General features: G+C 40.2%; 1 protein-coding gene across 6 annotated transcripts in view; it reads right to left on the bottom strand.

The window, feature by feature from the left end:
* RHOBTB3 (Rho related BTB domain containing 3) overlaps window positions 1-14,068 on the bottom strand; it is a 123,231-nt gene that overhangs the window by 90,104 nt on the left and 19,059 nt on the right. For all 6 annotated transcript variants that reach the window (XM_064596399.1, XM_064596402.1, XM_064596398.1 and 3 more), the window contains exons 5-7: window positions 12,343-12,454; window positions 9,512-9,877; window positions 845-957 (exon numbers count right to left, since the gene is read on the bottom strand). In XM_064596399.1, the coding sequence (XP_064452469.1) occupies window positions 845-957; window positions 9,512-9,877; window positions 12,343-12,454 (591 nt within the window). The remainder of the gene's footprint in view (window positions 1-844; window positions 958-9,511; window positions 9,878-12,342; window positions 12,455-14,068) is intronic.

The raw sequence follows: 14,068 nt of genomic DNA, 5'->3' as shown, positions 1-14,068 counted from the left end.
TTTAAAATATAACTTAAAATGTCATTAACCTAGGTTGTAGAATTGACAAAGTCATCTGTATTAAAAAAAACTCAAGGAATGATCATTTCTCTTACATTTAACATAAGTCTATATTCTGCTGAGCACTGCACATAGCTTACCTTTTTATCTACTGTAGCCAATTTGTTTAGCACATAATCTGAAATAAGAATACACTGGCTCAAGGGTATAATGTAGTTGTCTCTAAAATGAACAAATTTATTTTTAAAGCCCTTACAGACTGGACAGCCTAAGGGACTGGAGTTTGAACATGCACACATTTAGGACTGTATACAAAGTCTGTATTTTATAACCGTTGACCTGGTTTATAATTTTAAACCTATACAAGATGAGAAACAAATCCTTAACTGTCTAGCTGATCAAACATATTTCTCAGAACTCTTGAAAAAGGCACACAGAGAAACTGCCTTGCTCCTGAAAACTACTTGGACTTAAATTCGGAGAAGTGAGAAAGCATCCCCTTTAACAAGCTTAACTGAACTGGATAGATTCAACAGCCCTTCATTCTTGACATAGACTGCATATTCCTGGAGCTCTAGGGGAATGTTTCAGAGGATGGAATTCACAAACCAACATTTTAAAGACATGACTCACACATATTTTAATTCTTACATGAATTAAAATCTGAGATAGTAAGAAGTACATGTTTGCGTTTAAAATATTCAAATGGCAAAAATAGACTCAAGAAAAACATATTTCTACACTGTTGACTCTTCCCATGACTCAATATTATTCATTTATCATCGTATATATGTTAAAATTCAGAGAATATCAAGGTAAACTGATTTTCAATAAAGTAATTTACCTTTCCTGGTGTTTTTAAAATGCATTTAACTTTCTCAATTACACTTGAAACATCCCCAGAATCTTTCACTTTCTTCCTGATGTCTTCTTCCAATTCTTCCCACTGAAAAGCACCTGTAAACAAATTAATATATATTAGATTTTTATGTTAAAACAGAAAGTACAAAAGTAAATCTCTCATTAGATAGCACTGCTCCTTCTTTTAGTATTTTCTTTCTTTACCAAATATATATCCTCGTAATTACACTAAAACATTTAAACAGTTCTCACATTTTAAAAAAAAGTTTGCCTTCCCCTAATGTGTTTCTCAAAACCTGAAGTCTGCCTTCCCAGACAGCTGTCACCTCTTTATAATAGATGGTCACCTAAAAATGACAGCAACAGCCAGAATATTAGTTGCCATCACAAGTAGTCCTTCCTACACTCAATTATTTACTTGCCTGGGTTAAGAAGGCAGATGTGTTTTTTTCCAAATTACCTTAAATCATACTAATCCTGGAGGGCAGTGACTACCATCAGGTAGAAGAATGAGCAGTAGGAACAGAATGCATTCAGAAAGTCTCACGCATGGTCAGGGTCAGAGAAGGATGTTCAACAGCCATCTCTACAGACCCAACCTGAAGAAGGGCCGTAGATACTGTCCTGAGGAGCTGTCTGACCGCTGCACTGGAGCGAGATCACTGCACCTGGTCCCTCCCTCCCCGGGTCCTCACCCCACCCAACTTCCAAGCTATCTCTTCCCAGGCTCATTTCACGTCTGTCTACACTGACAGTCCCTTTCCCCGTGTCTTTTTTTTTTTTTTTTTTAAGATTTAACTTATTTATTTGACAGAGAGAGAGAGAGACACAGCGAGAGAGGGAACACGAGCAGGGGAAGTGGGAGAGGGAGAAGCAGGCCTCCCGCGGAGCAGGGAGCCCGATGTGGGGCTTGATCCCAGGACCCTGGGATCATGACCTGAGCCGAAGGCAGACGCTTAACAACTGGGCCACCCAGGCGCCCCACCTTTCCTCTGTGTCTTACAAAACTGTTTGATGGTCAGCAAAAGTTCTCCTTTCTCCAAGCATCTCTCTCGCTTGGCTTACCACAGCCTCCCATAGAGCCTACCTGCTCCTCAGTGGCCCTCTCCTCATTCAATCAATCCCAATACTCAATGCTGATACGTTTCCAAAAGTACAATTCTGATGATGATATTTGAAGAGATGACCCCTATCTATCCCATGGCTTACAGAAAGTCCTAATGCCTAAAAATATAATTAACCAAGGTGTAGTGTGGGCAGGCATAACTGGGAGACCCAGGCTCCAGTTCTACCTCTGCCATTAATTACTGGTGTGACTTGAAGCAAGTCCTCTCACCTCTGCGTAACTCAAAATCCTTTTCGATCTATCTTTTTCTTCTGATATTCCCCTTTCTGTATCCAGAACTTTGCCAGATGACTTCATGGACATCAGGGATGGGGAGAGCACATAATAAACATGACTGAACCAATGAGATCAGGCAATTGCAGCCAGGCTGAGCCAACCAGATCCAAAGCTACTCTGGAGAGTCAAGTGATAGCCCAGCGGCTCTCAGGCGTCATTACAGCTGAGCCCTGTAGCACTGGGCGCTCGCTCTAGAGTATCTTTAAACTTCCCCTCACCTAACCTTCATCATTGCTACAGTGTATCCTGAGGAGAGGGGGCAGGGGAGGGAGAGCCCTGATCTGGGCCATTTGCTCCCTCTGTGGTGCAAATACTCGCACTATGGCCACCTTCAAGCCACCAACACGACACAACATCACGGAGCACAGAGCTGGGAAGAGAGAAACCCAATAGGCTCTCACAAGCTGGTGCCAGCCAGCTCCAGCAACACCACTGTTTCTTCCTACCCTTGATGCTCTTTTCCTGACTTCACTGTCGGCTCCCCTCCCTTCTCAAATTCCCAAAGGTTTGCGGTCAAGAAACATTCGGGTTTGTTGTTTTCATTTTTTGGCACTAAGGATTTCTAACTTTAAAGGCACATACTCTTCACTATCTGATAAATTCTTTGCATTGTCTCTCCAGAAAATTTCCCATACACACACAGACATTACGGTCTACATTAAAATGTCATAAGTAAAAGAACCACTGAGAAACCAACAGAACCCAGATCAAAAGAATTTTTGCCAGTGATTCCCAACTATAGCTGTGCATTACATTTACCTGTAGATCTTTCATAAAATACCATCAAGGAGGTATCAGTCCCAGACCAATTAAATTAGGATTTCTGGGGCTGGAGCCCAGACATCATTTTAAAAGCCTTCCAGGGGATTTTAAGGTGCACTGAGTGCTGATCATCACTGCTCTTCCTTCAGACATTTCACCCATGATCCAAACCCAGGATCTGTGGTATGCAGCCAACAGGTATTTTTTCATTGTCTACACTCACACATGTTAAAGGAGAACAGATATTAGCTCTTAAAAATAAATTGTATTAATTAACGAATACCTAAACAATATCTCCATTCAGAATATTATCTGAGAGAAAGCAAGAATTAAGTTGAAATACATGGGATTAACAGCAGGTAAATGCCTACAGGCCACTCATTTGTCTCAGAATAGACACAAAAGGATCCAATAACTAAAGATGAAAGACCAGTTCACAGAGCACTCTAAGGATTGGGCTGTTCTTATAATTAGAAATGCTAACCAAGTCATCTTTGACAGGTTTTGTTCCAAATAAAATAATAATCCTTATGCTGGGATTTTCTTTTCCTTTTTTTAATTGTGGTAAAAACATTTAGCATGTGGGGTGCCTGGGTGGCTCAGTCAACTAAGTGTCCAATTCTTGCTTTCGGCTCAGGTCATGATCTCGGGGACTTGGGATCGAGCCCCTGTCAGGCTCTGCGCTCAGCAGGGAGTCTGCTTGAGGATTCTCTCTCTCTCTCTCCCTCTAAAAAAAATCTTAAAAAAAAAAAAAAAAAAAGAACATCTAACACGTGATCTATCTTTTTGACAGAATTTTAGGTGTACGTTACAGTGTTGTTAACAATAGCCATGATATTGTACAGCAGATCTCTAGAACTTACTCATCTTGCATAACTGACTGGGATTTTCTATTTAGTTAACTTCTCAGAGCGCTGATTGAATTGACTGAGGTTCTTAGGGAGCATGTTATACTCATGCATACAAGCTGAACTTTTAGGTAGTGCAGAAAAGAGCATACCACAGAATAATCCAAGAGCTGGAAGATACCAGGCAAGCTGAAGATGAAAGCTCCTTTCCACGTGTTCATTTACTCTGGAGGCATTTCAATAAGGGATGTGAAATTCTAAGGGCCATCTGTGGTATGAAAAGCTCAAAGCAAAATTCTTGAGGCTCTGACATACATTTCAATTCCTAACCATCTGAAATTGTGTGCATCAGGAATTTGCAAGCATAAAGACTATCAAGTATTGTAAGAATGTCACAACTATATGCCAATAAAGGATGACTCAATGAAGACCCACAAACTGCTGGCCTCGCTTCTTCTCTTTGAGTAATAGTCTTTCAGTACTTATACAGTATACAGTGTTAGCTATTACCCAGTAGAAAATTAACATACACAAAACACATACTTTTACTGTGTCTATTTATTTAGGAATTTTCATAGGAGAATACGCTGAAACCTTATGTTAACCAGACCATTAAACAGACCCTTCCTAAATATAGGACCCAAACATCCCTGGTGACACATATATACAAAATTTCAAATTCCTAAAGATTAAAAAGAAGCATGTTATTTAGAGGAAATTAAGACATTCTTTGTAATTTGGTTTAAAAAAAAAAAAAAGCAGGAGATAGACTGAAGTTGGTTTTTCAGTCCATGTTTACTCAGAGCAAATATTCCTGAGCATGCTGTGTCATGGAGTTCTACCTCTGTGTTACTGACCCAATAGACATGAGTACAAACAGCTCCTGTCTTCACTGCCCCCCTAACATAACCTGTGGGTAAGCCAGGGCTTCTGTGAAGAAACCACTGCGTAACTGAGTCTTAAAACCTATGTTCAGTTCAAAAGTTTTAAAATGCTCAACAACAGGGGCGCCTGGGTGGCTCAGCTGGTTAAGCGACTGCCTTCAGCTCAGGTCATGATCCTGGAGTCCCGCATCGGGCTCCCTGCTCGGCGGGGGGTCTGCTTCTCCCTCTGCCCTCTTCCCTCTCGTGCTCTCTCTCTCTCATTCTCTCTCTCTCAAATAAATAAATAAAATCTTTAAAAAAAAAAATGCTCAACAACAAGCAGGAAGAAAAAAAGCAAACCAAAAATCCCTTAAGACTGTCGTCTTTACTGAAGTCTCTAAAAATATATATATATACATATATATTTAAAACTTTAATTTGATGAAAAATATTTTCTTTTTTTATTTATTGAGAGAGAGAGAGAGCATGAGCAAGGGTGAGAGGTAGAGAGAGAGAGAGAGAGGAAGAAGCAGACTCCCTGCTGAGCGGGGAGCCCGACATGGGGCTCCATCCCAGGACCCCAGACCATGACCTGAACCAAATGCAGATGCTTAACCGAGTGAGCCATCCAGACACCCATGATAAAAAAATATTTTCTAAATAAATGGTAATCTATGCACAAAGACTAGAGGATAAAACAAAACATCAATAAGTGTTCCGACATTTGAGAGAAGGAATTGGATTGATTTTTCTTCTCTTAACAAATTTTCTCCATTTTTTCACAATTGTCTTTACCGTACAAGTACAGCTTTAATATCTTTTTTAACATAATTTGAACACAACGTGGGGCGCCTGGGTAGCTCAGTCATTAAGCATCTGCCTCCGGCTCAGGTCATGATCCCAGGGTCCTGGGATTGAGCCCTGCATTGGTCTCCCTGTTCCATGGGAAGCCTGCTTCTCCCTCTCCCACTCCCCCTGCTTGTGTTCCCTCTCTCCTTGTGTCTATCAAATAAATAAATAGAAACCTTAAAAAAAAAAAAGAATAACTAAACACAATGTAACTTTTGTTTGAGTCTGAGGTTATACTCTACAGTACAGAATAAGTAATAGGTACCTGCTAAAGCATTTATTTTTCCTTTTCCTCAAAGCATCGGGATCTCCCTGCAGCCCCAGGTCAATGGCCTGTGGCCCAGCTCTTACCTGACACCACCTCTTCTCTGGGTCTTGACATACAAGGAGAGAATGAACAGAGCAGAAATGCAACAGCTCAGTGTCAGGTTAGGAAGTCTGTGCTCTGAACTGGTCAAGGGCTTGTAGCAAGCTCTCCATGCTATGATGTTCCTCTGCCTCTAACTGCTCTTCCCGGGCTCACTTAGTTTCCACCCGGCCACAAAGCAGCCACTTGCCCCACCCTCGGGCAGCGGCTACCACAGGGCAGCGACAGCTCCAGCTCCAGCTCCAGCTCCAGCTCCGAAGAGCTCACATCAGTCAGACTTGCAGCTGACCCCATTTTGACTCTGTGCCCTGAGACTGATAGGCCGGGGCCCTCCCCTGGGCCTCTGGACTGAATGCCAGGCTCTTATCGCCCCCGTCTGTGGCCGGTACGTGGTTCTTCCCAGAGCAGGTGATGCGTGTAGTCTAGAGCACCAGCATTACCTGGGAGACTGCATAAAATGCAGAATCTCATGCCTCACCCCCCCCCCACCGGGGGCCTACTGAATCAGAATCTGCACATGAGGGGCACCTGGGTGGCTCAGTCAGTTAAGCGTCTGCCTTCGGCTCAGGTCATGACCCTAGGGGCCTGGGATGGAGCCTGGCATTGGGTACCCTGCTCAGCGGGGAGCCTGCTTCTCCCCCTGCCCCTCCCCCTGCTCATGCTCCTTCTCCCTCCCTCTCTCTCAAATAAATAAATAAAATCTTTAAAAAAAAAAATCTGCACATGAACAAGATCCCCAGCTGACTCGCATGCACATTAAGTTTGAAAAGCCCTGGTCCAAATGATGGACAAGCTGTAGCACCAACCACCTGTTGTCAGAATAATGGCCTTCCTGAGGTTGATCTCCAGAGTAATGGAGCTTCCTTATTAAACTCCTATTTTGCCTGCTTTATTCCATCCCCCTACTATCACCAGAGATGAGCATGCCAAAGCCCAGTCTGATCATGCTTAACATTCCAGAACAGCTTCGATGAACAGCTTCCATCTGGCCTGCCAGCCTCATCTCCTGCAAGCCTTCACCTCCCACTCTGTGCTCCAGCCGGAGGAAAACAGCGCTTACTATAGATACATTTTCCTTAATGTATGTTTCCCAATAAATTAACTTCTTTCAAATAGCATTAGAGTTAACACATAAGGGGACTGAGGAAAACTTTTTTTCTTTCCCCTTTGCTTTCATCTGCATGTATTAATTTTGCAATTTAAAAAAATCATTCCCTACAAGAAAGACAAGTAGGTTCTGTTACTGGAGATACAACTAGCTTTTTTATTGCTACCTTATTAAAGAGGATGTAACTGACTTCAAAGCGCTCATGTGCCTTCGAAAGTATTCAATAGATATTGTAGTAAACTTGCTGAACAACTCAATTTCAACAGTAACATCTCTGAAACGAAAAGCCAAACACTTCCTTCACAGTTCTCTAAACATCACTAAAGACTTTTTTTCATTTAACATGTAAACATTTTTGTTTTTCAGAATTAGCCTTAAATTCTAAACTGTGAGACTCAAAGTTTAAACATGATAATCTATTAGTAAATGAAGTGTTTAACTAGTCTGCTTTATTCATATGATGATTCACAGCTACTAGAGTCTACTCATTAATTCAACCGACATAAAACCTGCCATGTTGAAGGCGCTGTGTTGGTGTGCTCTGTAGGAGTGGTTATTTATGCCTTTTCCAAGCCAATATTCACTGAATAATGGGTTTAAGACCCACCACTACTATTCTACTCCTATGTAGGTGTATGTATGTACATATATAGAGATTTTTTGAAGTTTTTTAAAAAGTAATTTCTACGCCCAACATGGGGCTTGAATTCATGACCCTGAGATCAAGAGGCACATGCTCTACTGACTGAGCCAGCCAGGTGCCCCCATATATATACATTTTAATCCACTTAAATCTTCATACTGCAACTGCACTTTTCAAAACCATTAATTTTTATTTTAACTTATAGTAAAATTATATAACCACAGCCCAAATGAAAAAAGTAAAATCTTATATTAACATCAATTATTTCAACTGAAGAGTATCCAAAAGTTTCTTACAAATATGAAACAGCACTTTATTTGCAAACCTTTATAAACTTATCTGTCCCCCATTTTGAAGTCTAAAAATAGCCACATTCCAGAGGAGTGACCTTAACTTAATATTTCATCAGAACATGATTCCAGGTGAAAAATTAAAGAAGAGAGAAGTTCTTGGAAAATTTTTACTTAGATGCTTACTTTAAAAATCATTTTACGTCAATTCTTTTCCATTCTTATATGGGACACTTAGATTTGACACCCTCAATGCATTAGCTAAAAGGACTCAGATAAAACTTCTATTTTTTAAAATATAGTAGCTACAATCACTTAAAAGGACAAGAAGAAAAATAATTGATAAGCTCTATCTTTTTTAAAAAAGACTTTATTTGAGAGAGTGAGTGAGAGAGAGAGAGCACGCAAGCAGGGGCAGAGGGAGAGGGAGAAGCAGGCTTCTCACTGAGCAAGGAGCCCGATGCGGGGTTCGATCACAGAACTCTGGGATCATGACCTGAGCCGAAGGCAGATGCTTAACCAACTCAATCACCCAGGCACCCGATAAGCTCTATCTTAAAAAGATAAGTGCGCAGTAAGAAAAAAAAGTAAAATCTAAAATAGTCAAAGTCGGGGTACCTGGCTGACTCAGTTAGTTGAGTGTGTGACTCTTGATCTTGGGGTTGTGGGTTCTCTACACTGCATGTAGAGATTACTTAAAAATAAAATCTTAAAAAAATTAAACAGTCAAAAATTAATTAAATCAGTCTTAAAAAAATTAATTAAGCAGATCTCAGTCTAAACTAACTTCAGATACTCTTTCCAGTTCCTAAACTGAATGCAAGGACCCTGCTAATTTCTCTCAAATCCCTCCAAAATCTAAGAGTAAAACAGAAAAGTGAATAAATGGCCATCTTTTAAGATGCAGATACTGGGGCACCTAGGTGGCTCAGTCGGATAAGCATCTGATTCTTGGTTTCGGCTCAGGTCATGATCTCTGGGTCATGGATCTCAGAGTCCTGAGACGGAGCCCCACATTGGGCTCCCTGCTCATCTGGCAGTCAGCTTCCTCTCTCCCTCTGCCCCTCCCTCCACTCACGCTCTCTCTAGCACGTGCTCATGCTCTCTCTCACTCTCTTTCTCTCAAATAAATAAATCTTTTAAAAAAAGATGCAGATATTTATTTTCATTCACACTTTGAAAATTTTGTTTCTTTAGAGTTAGACTGGACAAAGTCTCGTATTTTCACATTTTGGATATTTTTGTTTAAATAAAATACTAACTAATATCTGCTCAGTAGGAAAAGAAATTATTATTTTCACAAGTAGATTTAAAACCAAGGCAAGTAAACTTATAAGGAAAATGGAAAGCTTGGACCAATTCCTATATATAAAGTAAAGACTATTTCATGTATAATCCTTACCTCAGGTGGTAGAAAGAAAATAAACATGAAACTAGACAATACACCTGAGGACCACAGGCGTAGTTCCTTTCAAAAGCTTAATTAAGAGAATGTACCAGAATCATTTAACAAGATACCTGAATAAATGAAGCGCAGAATGTCCGGCAAACAAGAGCAGAAGAGGGCGTCTTTGACGACGACGCGTAAGGGTGGGTTGCCGGGAGAATCCTGGCGAGCACCGGGAAATGCAGTGTCTCTGCTGATAGTGAAGAGGTCTTGGGTAGTTCGAATGATACTGGAATCCTGAATGTCAGCGGGACTCTTCACATTGAAAAGTAGCATGAAAACGTGGCTTACGGCACACAGGACAATCTTGTGGGCCTCGGCAACTTCCTTCAAATCTGGGTTGTAAAATACCACATCCACACACTGGCAGCAGAACAACAAATTATTCAAATCAGAGTTATAATGCGATGCTTCAGCCTTTAAGACAGGCATTTTTTCTGTTTCAAAGAAGAAAATAAAAGTGACAAATTTTTCTTTAGGTCTATAGACCCAATCATTTCCGGTTTCTTTTAAACACAAGAAAAGAATATTTTCTTAATATTATTAAGTTGAGCCACATGAAATTGCCAACATTTGGCCATTTGTGACCCTACGAAAACAGCAATTTTGTGTAACTTAATCTAATTATAAACACACATAAATTAATTATCCTGAGATAAGTCACAGAAATACACAGTATTTTTTAAGTGCAAATGAAAATTGTACTAATGCCATTAACAGCAATAAAATAGTACTTCTCACTATTTGTGTGTCCCCAAATAAAATATCTCTCCAAATACTACATTTCAGTATGTTGGTGGTTATCATTCCTTACTTTCACCTGATAAAAAATGCAAACAAATTACTGAACAAGTTCTGAAGAACCTAACCTCACATTTGAAGTCATTTTCCTCCTGGGTTTGGAAATGGAGGGGGGGGAAATTGTTAAAATTAAATTGTTAAAACTGTAACCCCTCAAAGCCAGGGCTCAGAGTCTTGGGACTCCATTGTTTGAAACCATCTTGATCATTTTATTTTGATCCTAAAATTAATATTTTTTTTCCTCCTAGTAAAACAAGAACCAGCCTTTCCCCCTCAGCACACGTCAGGTAGAGTGTTGGTTAGAGTCCTTAATTTCAAAAAAAAAAAAGGATGTAACCTTCAATTTCCTATTTTGATCACTAACAAAGGTAAATTAGTCCTCAGTCGATTCAGAATATCCCCACAGAGGATCACACTCTAGGCCCTCATCATAGACCCTAGCTGTAAAATATCTGCTGGCTAGATTCATCCCAAGCTGAGCCAAGGAAAGTTATCTGTAAAGGGTTGCTTGAAAGATACACAATCCTCTAAATCAGTAGAATTCAAACTTCTTTAGGAATGAAATTTCTTTATTCTAAAGCAAAACTCCAGTCTCTAAAACTGATAAAAACAAGGAACTTTGGTGGCTAGGCTTTTCCTGAACTACACCCCACTCATCCTTCCCTCCACTGCCTAAGGCACCTCACAGACCCTGAATGGTTTACGGACAATGTGAAAGCCTCATGTCCCGGAGCCCAGGATCTATCCTTAGAACAAATGAGCACCAGAACCAATGTTCAGTGTGACACCTCACAGAGGGGCACAAAGTTCCACCTGTGAGAATGGAGACTGCATTTGCCGACCGGACCCTTTGGAAAGCCCTGTCCGCTAGGTCACCGAGCACCCCAGGCGGAGACCCGCGTGAGAAATTTCTCCTTCTGCTAAATCCATGAACGGCTTTGCTTTCTCAGAGGAATTGTGGTGTTTTCTCTTCTTGAATTAATAAGAACCAAGAAATCATCTATCTCCACTGTTTACTTGGCTATTCCCCACCCATCTTCTCATCCAGAAAGCATTTAAAGCAGCAGGTTTGCTCCATAACAGACCACGTCACCCCTCTTACTTTGCACACCAGGAAGTTCAAAGCCAAACTGTGTATCACTTAGGATCTATCTGCATTTAAAAACAAAAACAAAAAAACCTGGAATTGACTTCCCATACTAATTTATGTTTTCCGGATTTTTAATGTATATTGATTTATTTAACAACTACTTATCAAGTACCTACATTTTAAAACAACTTCCATAACAAATTGGTCTGCATAGTGTACTACTACTCTACTTCTATGATATAATTATTCAAAATTTTTGATAAAAGTTAACTTTGATAAAAATTGTATTTATGTATCTTTAACTTTATTTTCCTCTAACCTTGTGTTATGAACATTTTCAAACATTTGAAAAAGTTGAATGATACAATAAGCACACACATATCCTTCACCTGCATTCTGCAATTAACATTTTGTCATGTTTGCCTTATCTCTAGCAAGATACACACTTACACACACACTCACACTGCTGAACCACTTAAAAGTAACTTGGAATCATCAAGATACTTCAGGTCTAAATAATGTCATATTCATTTCCAAAAAATAAGGACGTTCTTCCATTAATCACAGAACCATTACCATACATACAAAAATTAACAATCCCTTCATGTCATCTAATTTCCAGTCCATATTAAAATTTTACCCAACTGCCCTAAGTCTTTGAGATGTTTTTATTGAACTGGTATCCAACCAAGGTTCATGTATTGCACTTGGTTGTTATTTCTCTTAGACTTTAATCTAGGATAACTCTTCACCACACACACTATTATTTAAAGAAGCTACAGATTCAAGTTTAAGACAGTATTCCTCAAAATGGGTCCAAATGCCACCTGCTTCAGAATCACCTGGAAACTTATTTTAAAAGCAGATGCCACACCCCACCCCAGATTTACTGAAAAAGAATGCCAGGTGAGTCCTCAACATACTCAAATTTGGGAACAATTGCTCCACAACTTGTGAAGTGATCTATAATAAATATCAATTGAATGTCTAAACATTGGTTAATAAATGCACCTGGTTGTTCAAGCTGAGGTGGTCTAATCCCATGAAATGAGTTGCTCATTTTCCTTTTCTTCATTTTTTCACTTGTCTTCTGATTTAAGGCTTGAATCATAAAATACTCCAACTAAAACATGAATCAAATTTTGATTAAAGCTTCAACAAAATTATGTATCTGACATGATTATTGGTACCCCAAATCACATTTGCCAAATGTTTTTAATGCCATTACCATCTCCATGTAAGCTTTAGCAAACACTTTAAACAATTTTTTATTTAAAAAAAAAGTATCAAAAAAAAATGTATCAAGTAGAACAGACTGTGCCTTGTCTAAGCATAAATAAACTACCCATTCAAGAAGGAATTGTTTATTCTCTTGAATAATAGCCCAGCAGGACGACTGTGTGACTGTCAATAACCATCTCGTGGGCAACCACAGCAGTTAATACTAGAGAAACTCAAGGCAGGACAGATCTGGCTCTATGTCACAGATGCCCATATCAACTAGGGATATTTACACGTGCTCTATTTTTTGCTTGAATAAATTACATTGAAATACATCCTTTATGTTATAAATTAAAAATCTTGGGGTGCCTGGCTGGCTCAGTCAGTAGAGCACAGCAACTCTTGATCTTGGGGTTGTAAGTTTGAGCCCCATGTTAGGTGTAAAGATTACTTTAAAAGCTGAGGGGCACCTGGGTGGCTCAGTGGGTTAAGCATCTGCCTTTGACTCAGGTCATGATCTCAGGTTCCTGGGATGGAGTCCTGCATCGGGCTCCCTGCTCAGGGCGGGGGAGCCTGCTTCTCCCTCTCCCTGCCCACCCCTCATGCTCTCTTTTGCTATCTCTCTCTCTCTCTCTCAAGTAAATAAATAAAATCTTTTTAAAAAATAAAAATAAAAATAAAATAAAATAAAATAAATCCTTGCACGGCACCAGACCTATGCCTTACACTGTGAGGCTTGGGGCAAAAGAACAAATAGACCTTGTACCACATACACAAATATTTAAAGATTTTTATTTATTTATTTGTCAGAGAGAGAGAGAGCACAAGCAGGGGGAGCAGCAGAGGGAGATGGAGAAGCAGACTCCCCGCTGAGCAGGGAGCCCGATGTGGGACTCAATCCCAGCACCCTGGGATCATGACCTGAGCCGAAGGCAGACGCTTAACGACTGAGCCACCCAGGCGTCCCCCACATACACAAATATTTAAACTAAGTAAATCAAGAAAACAAACTATTATGTAAAAGATATTCTATCCTCTTGCTTTGACAGCCAGGTTTGGATTTAAATTCTCAGACTTCTCAGAGTTTCATGTAGCACAGGGAGAACTGGCCCCGAACTCCTGGGCCCCAAAACTGCCCCTTCTCTTCTCATGCCCTGCTCCATCCCATGCCTCAAGGAACTTTATGCGTATAAGTAGACATCCATGCCTACATATCCAAACTCTACTCTCCCCTCCCCCATTCCTCATATGTAGTCATCCTTTGGCCACCTTTCAGACCTAGGGACACACACACTAGTAATGCAATCCACCTTCAGGAGGACTGATGCAGGAAAAAGGCCTGCACAAGCCTGAGAAACAGACTGAGTGCCACTGGTCAGAGAATTCTGGGGTCCTGGGTTTTGGAACATGGTTGGAGCACTGTACAATAGAACCCTCTGTTCTGTGTTGATGGAAATGCTCTATAATATCTGTGCTATTGAATAGAGTAGCCACAGGCCACATGTAGCTATTAAGC

This window comes from Mirounga angustirostris, unplaced genomic scaffold (genome assembly GCF_029215605.1).
Source record: "Mirounga angustirostris isolate CCGP_5_RB_7025 unplaced genomic scaffold, mMirAng1.0.hap1 SCAF_7, whole genome shotgun sequence".
Classification (NCBI taxonomy): domain Eukaryota; kingdom Metazoa; phylum Chordata; class Mammalia; order Carnivora; family Phocidae; genus Mirounga; species Mirounga angustirostris.
This window is presented reverse-complemented; position numbering and strand designations above follow the sequence as displayed.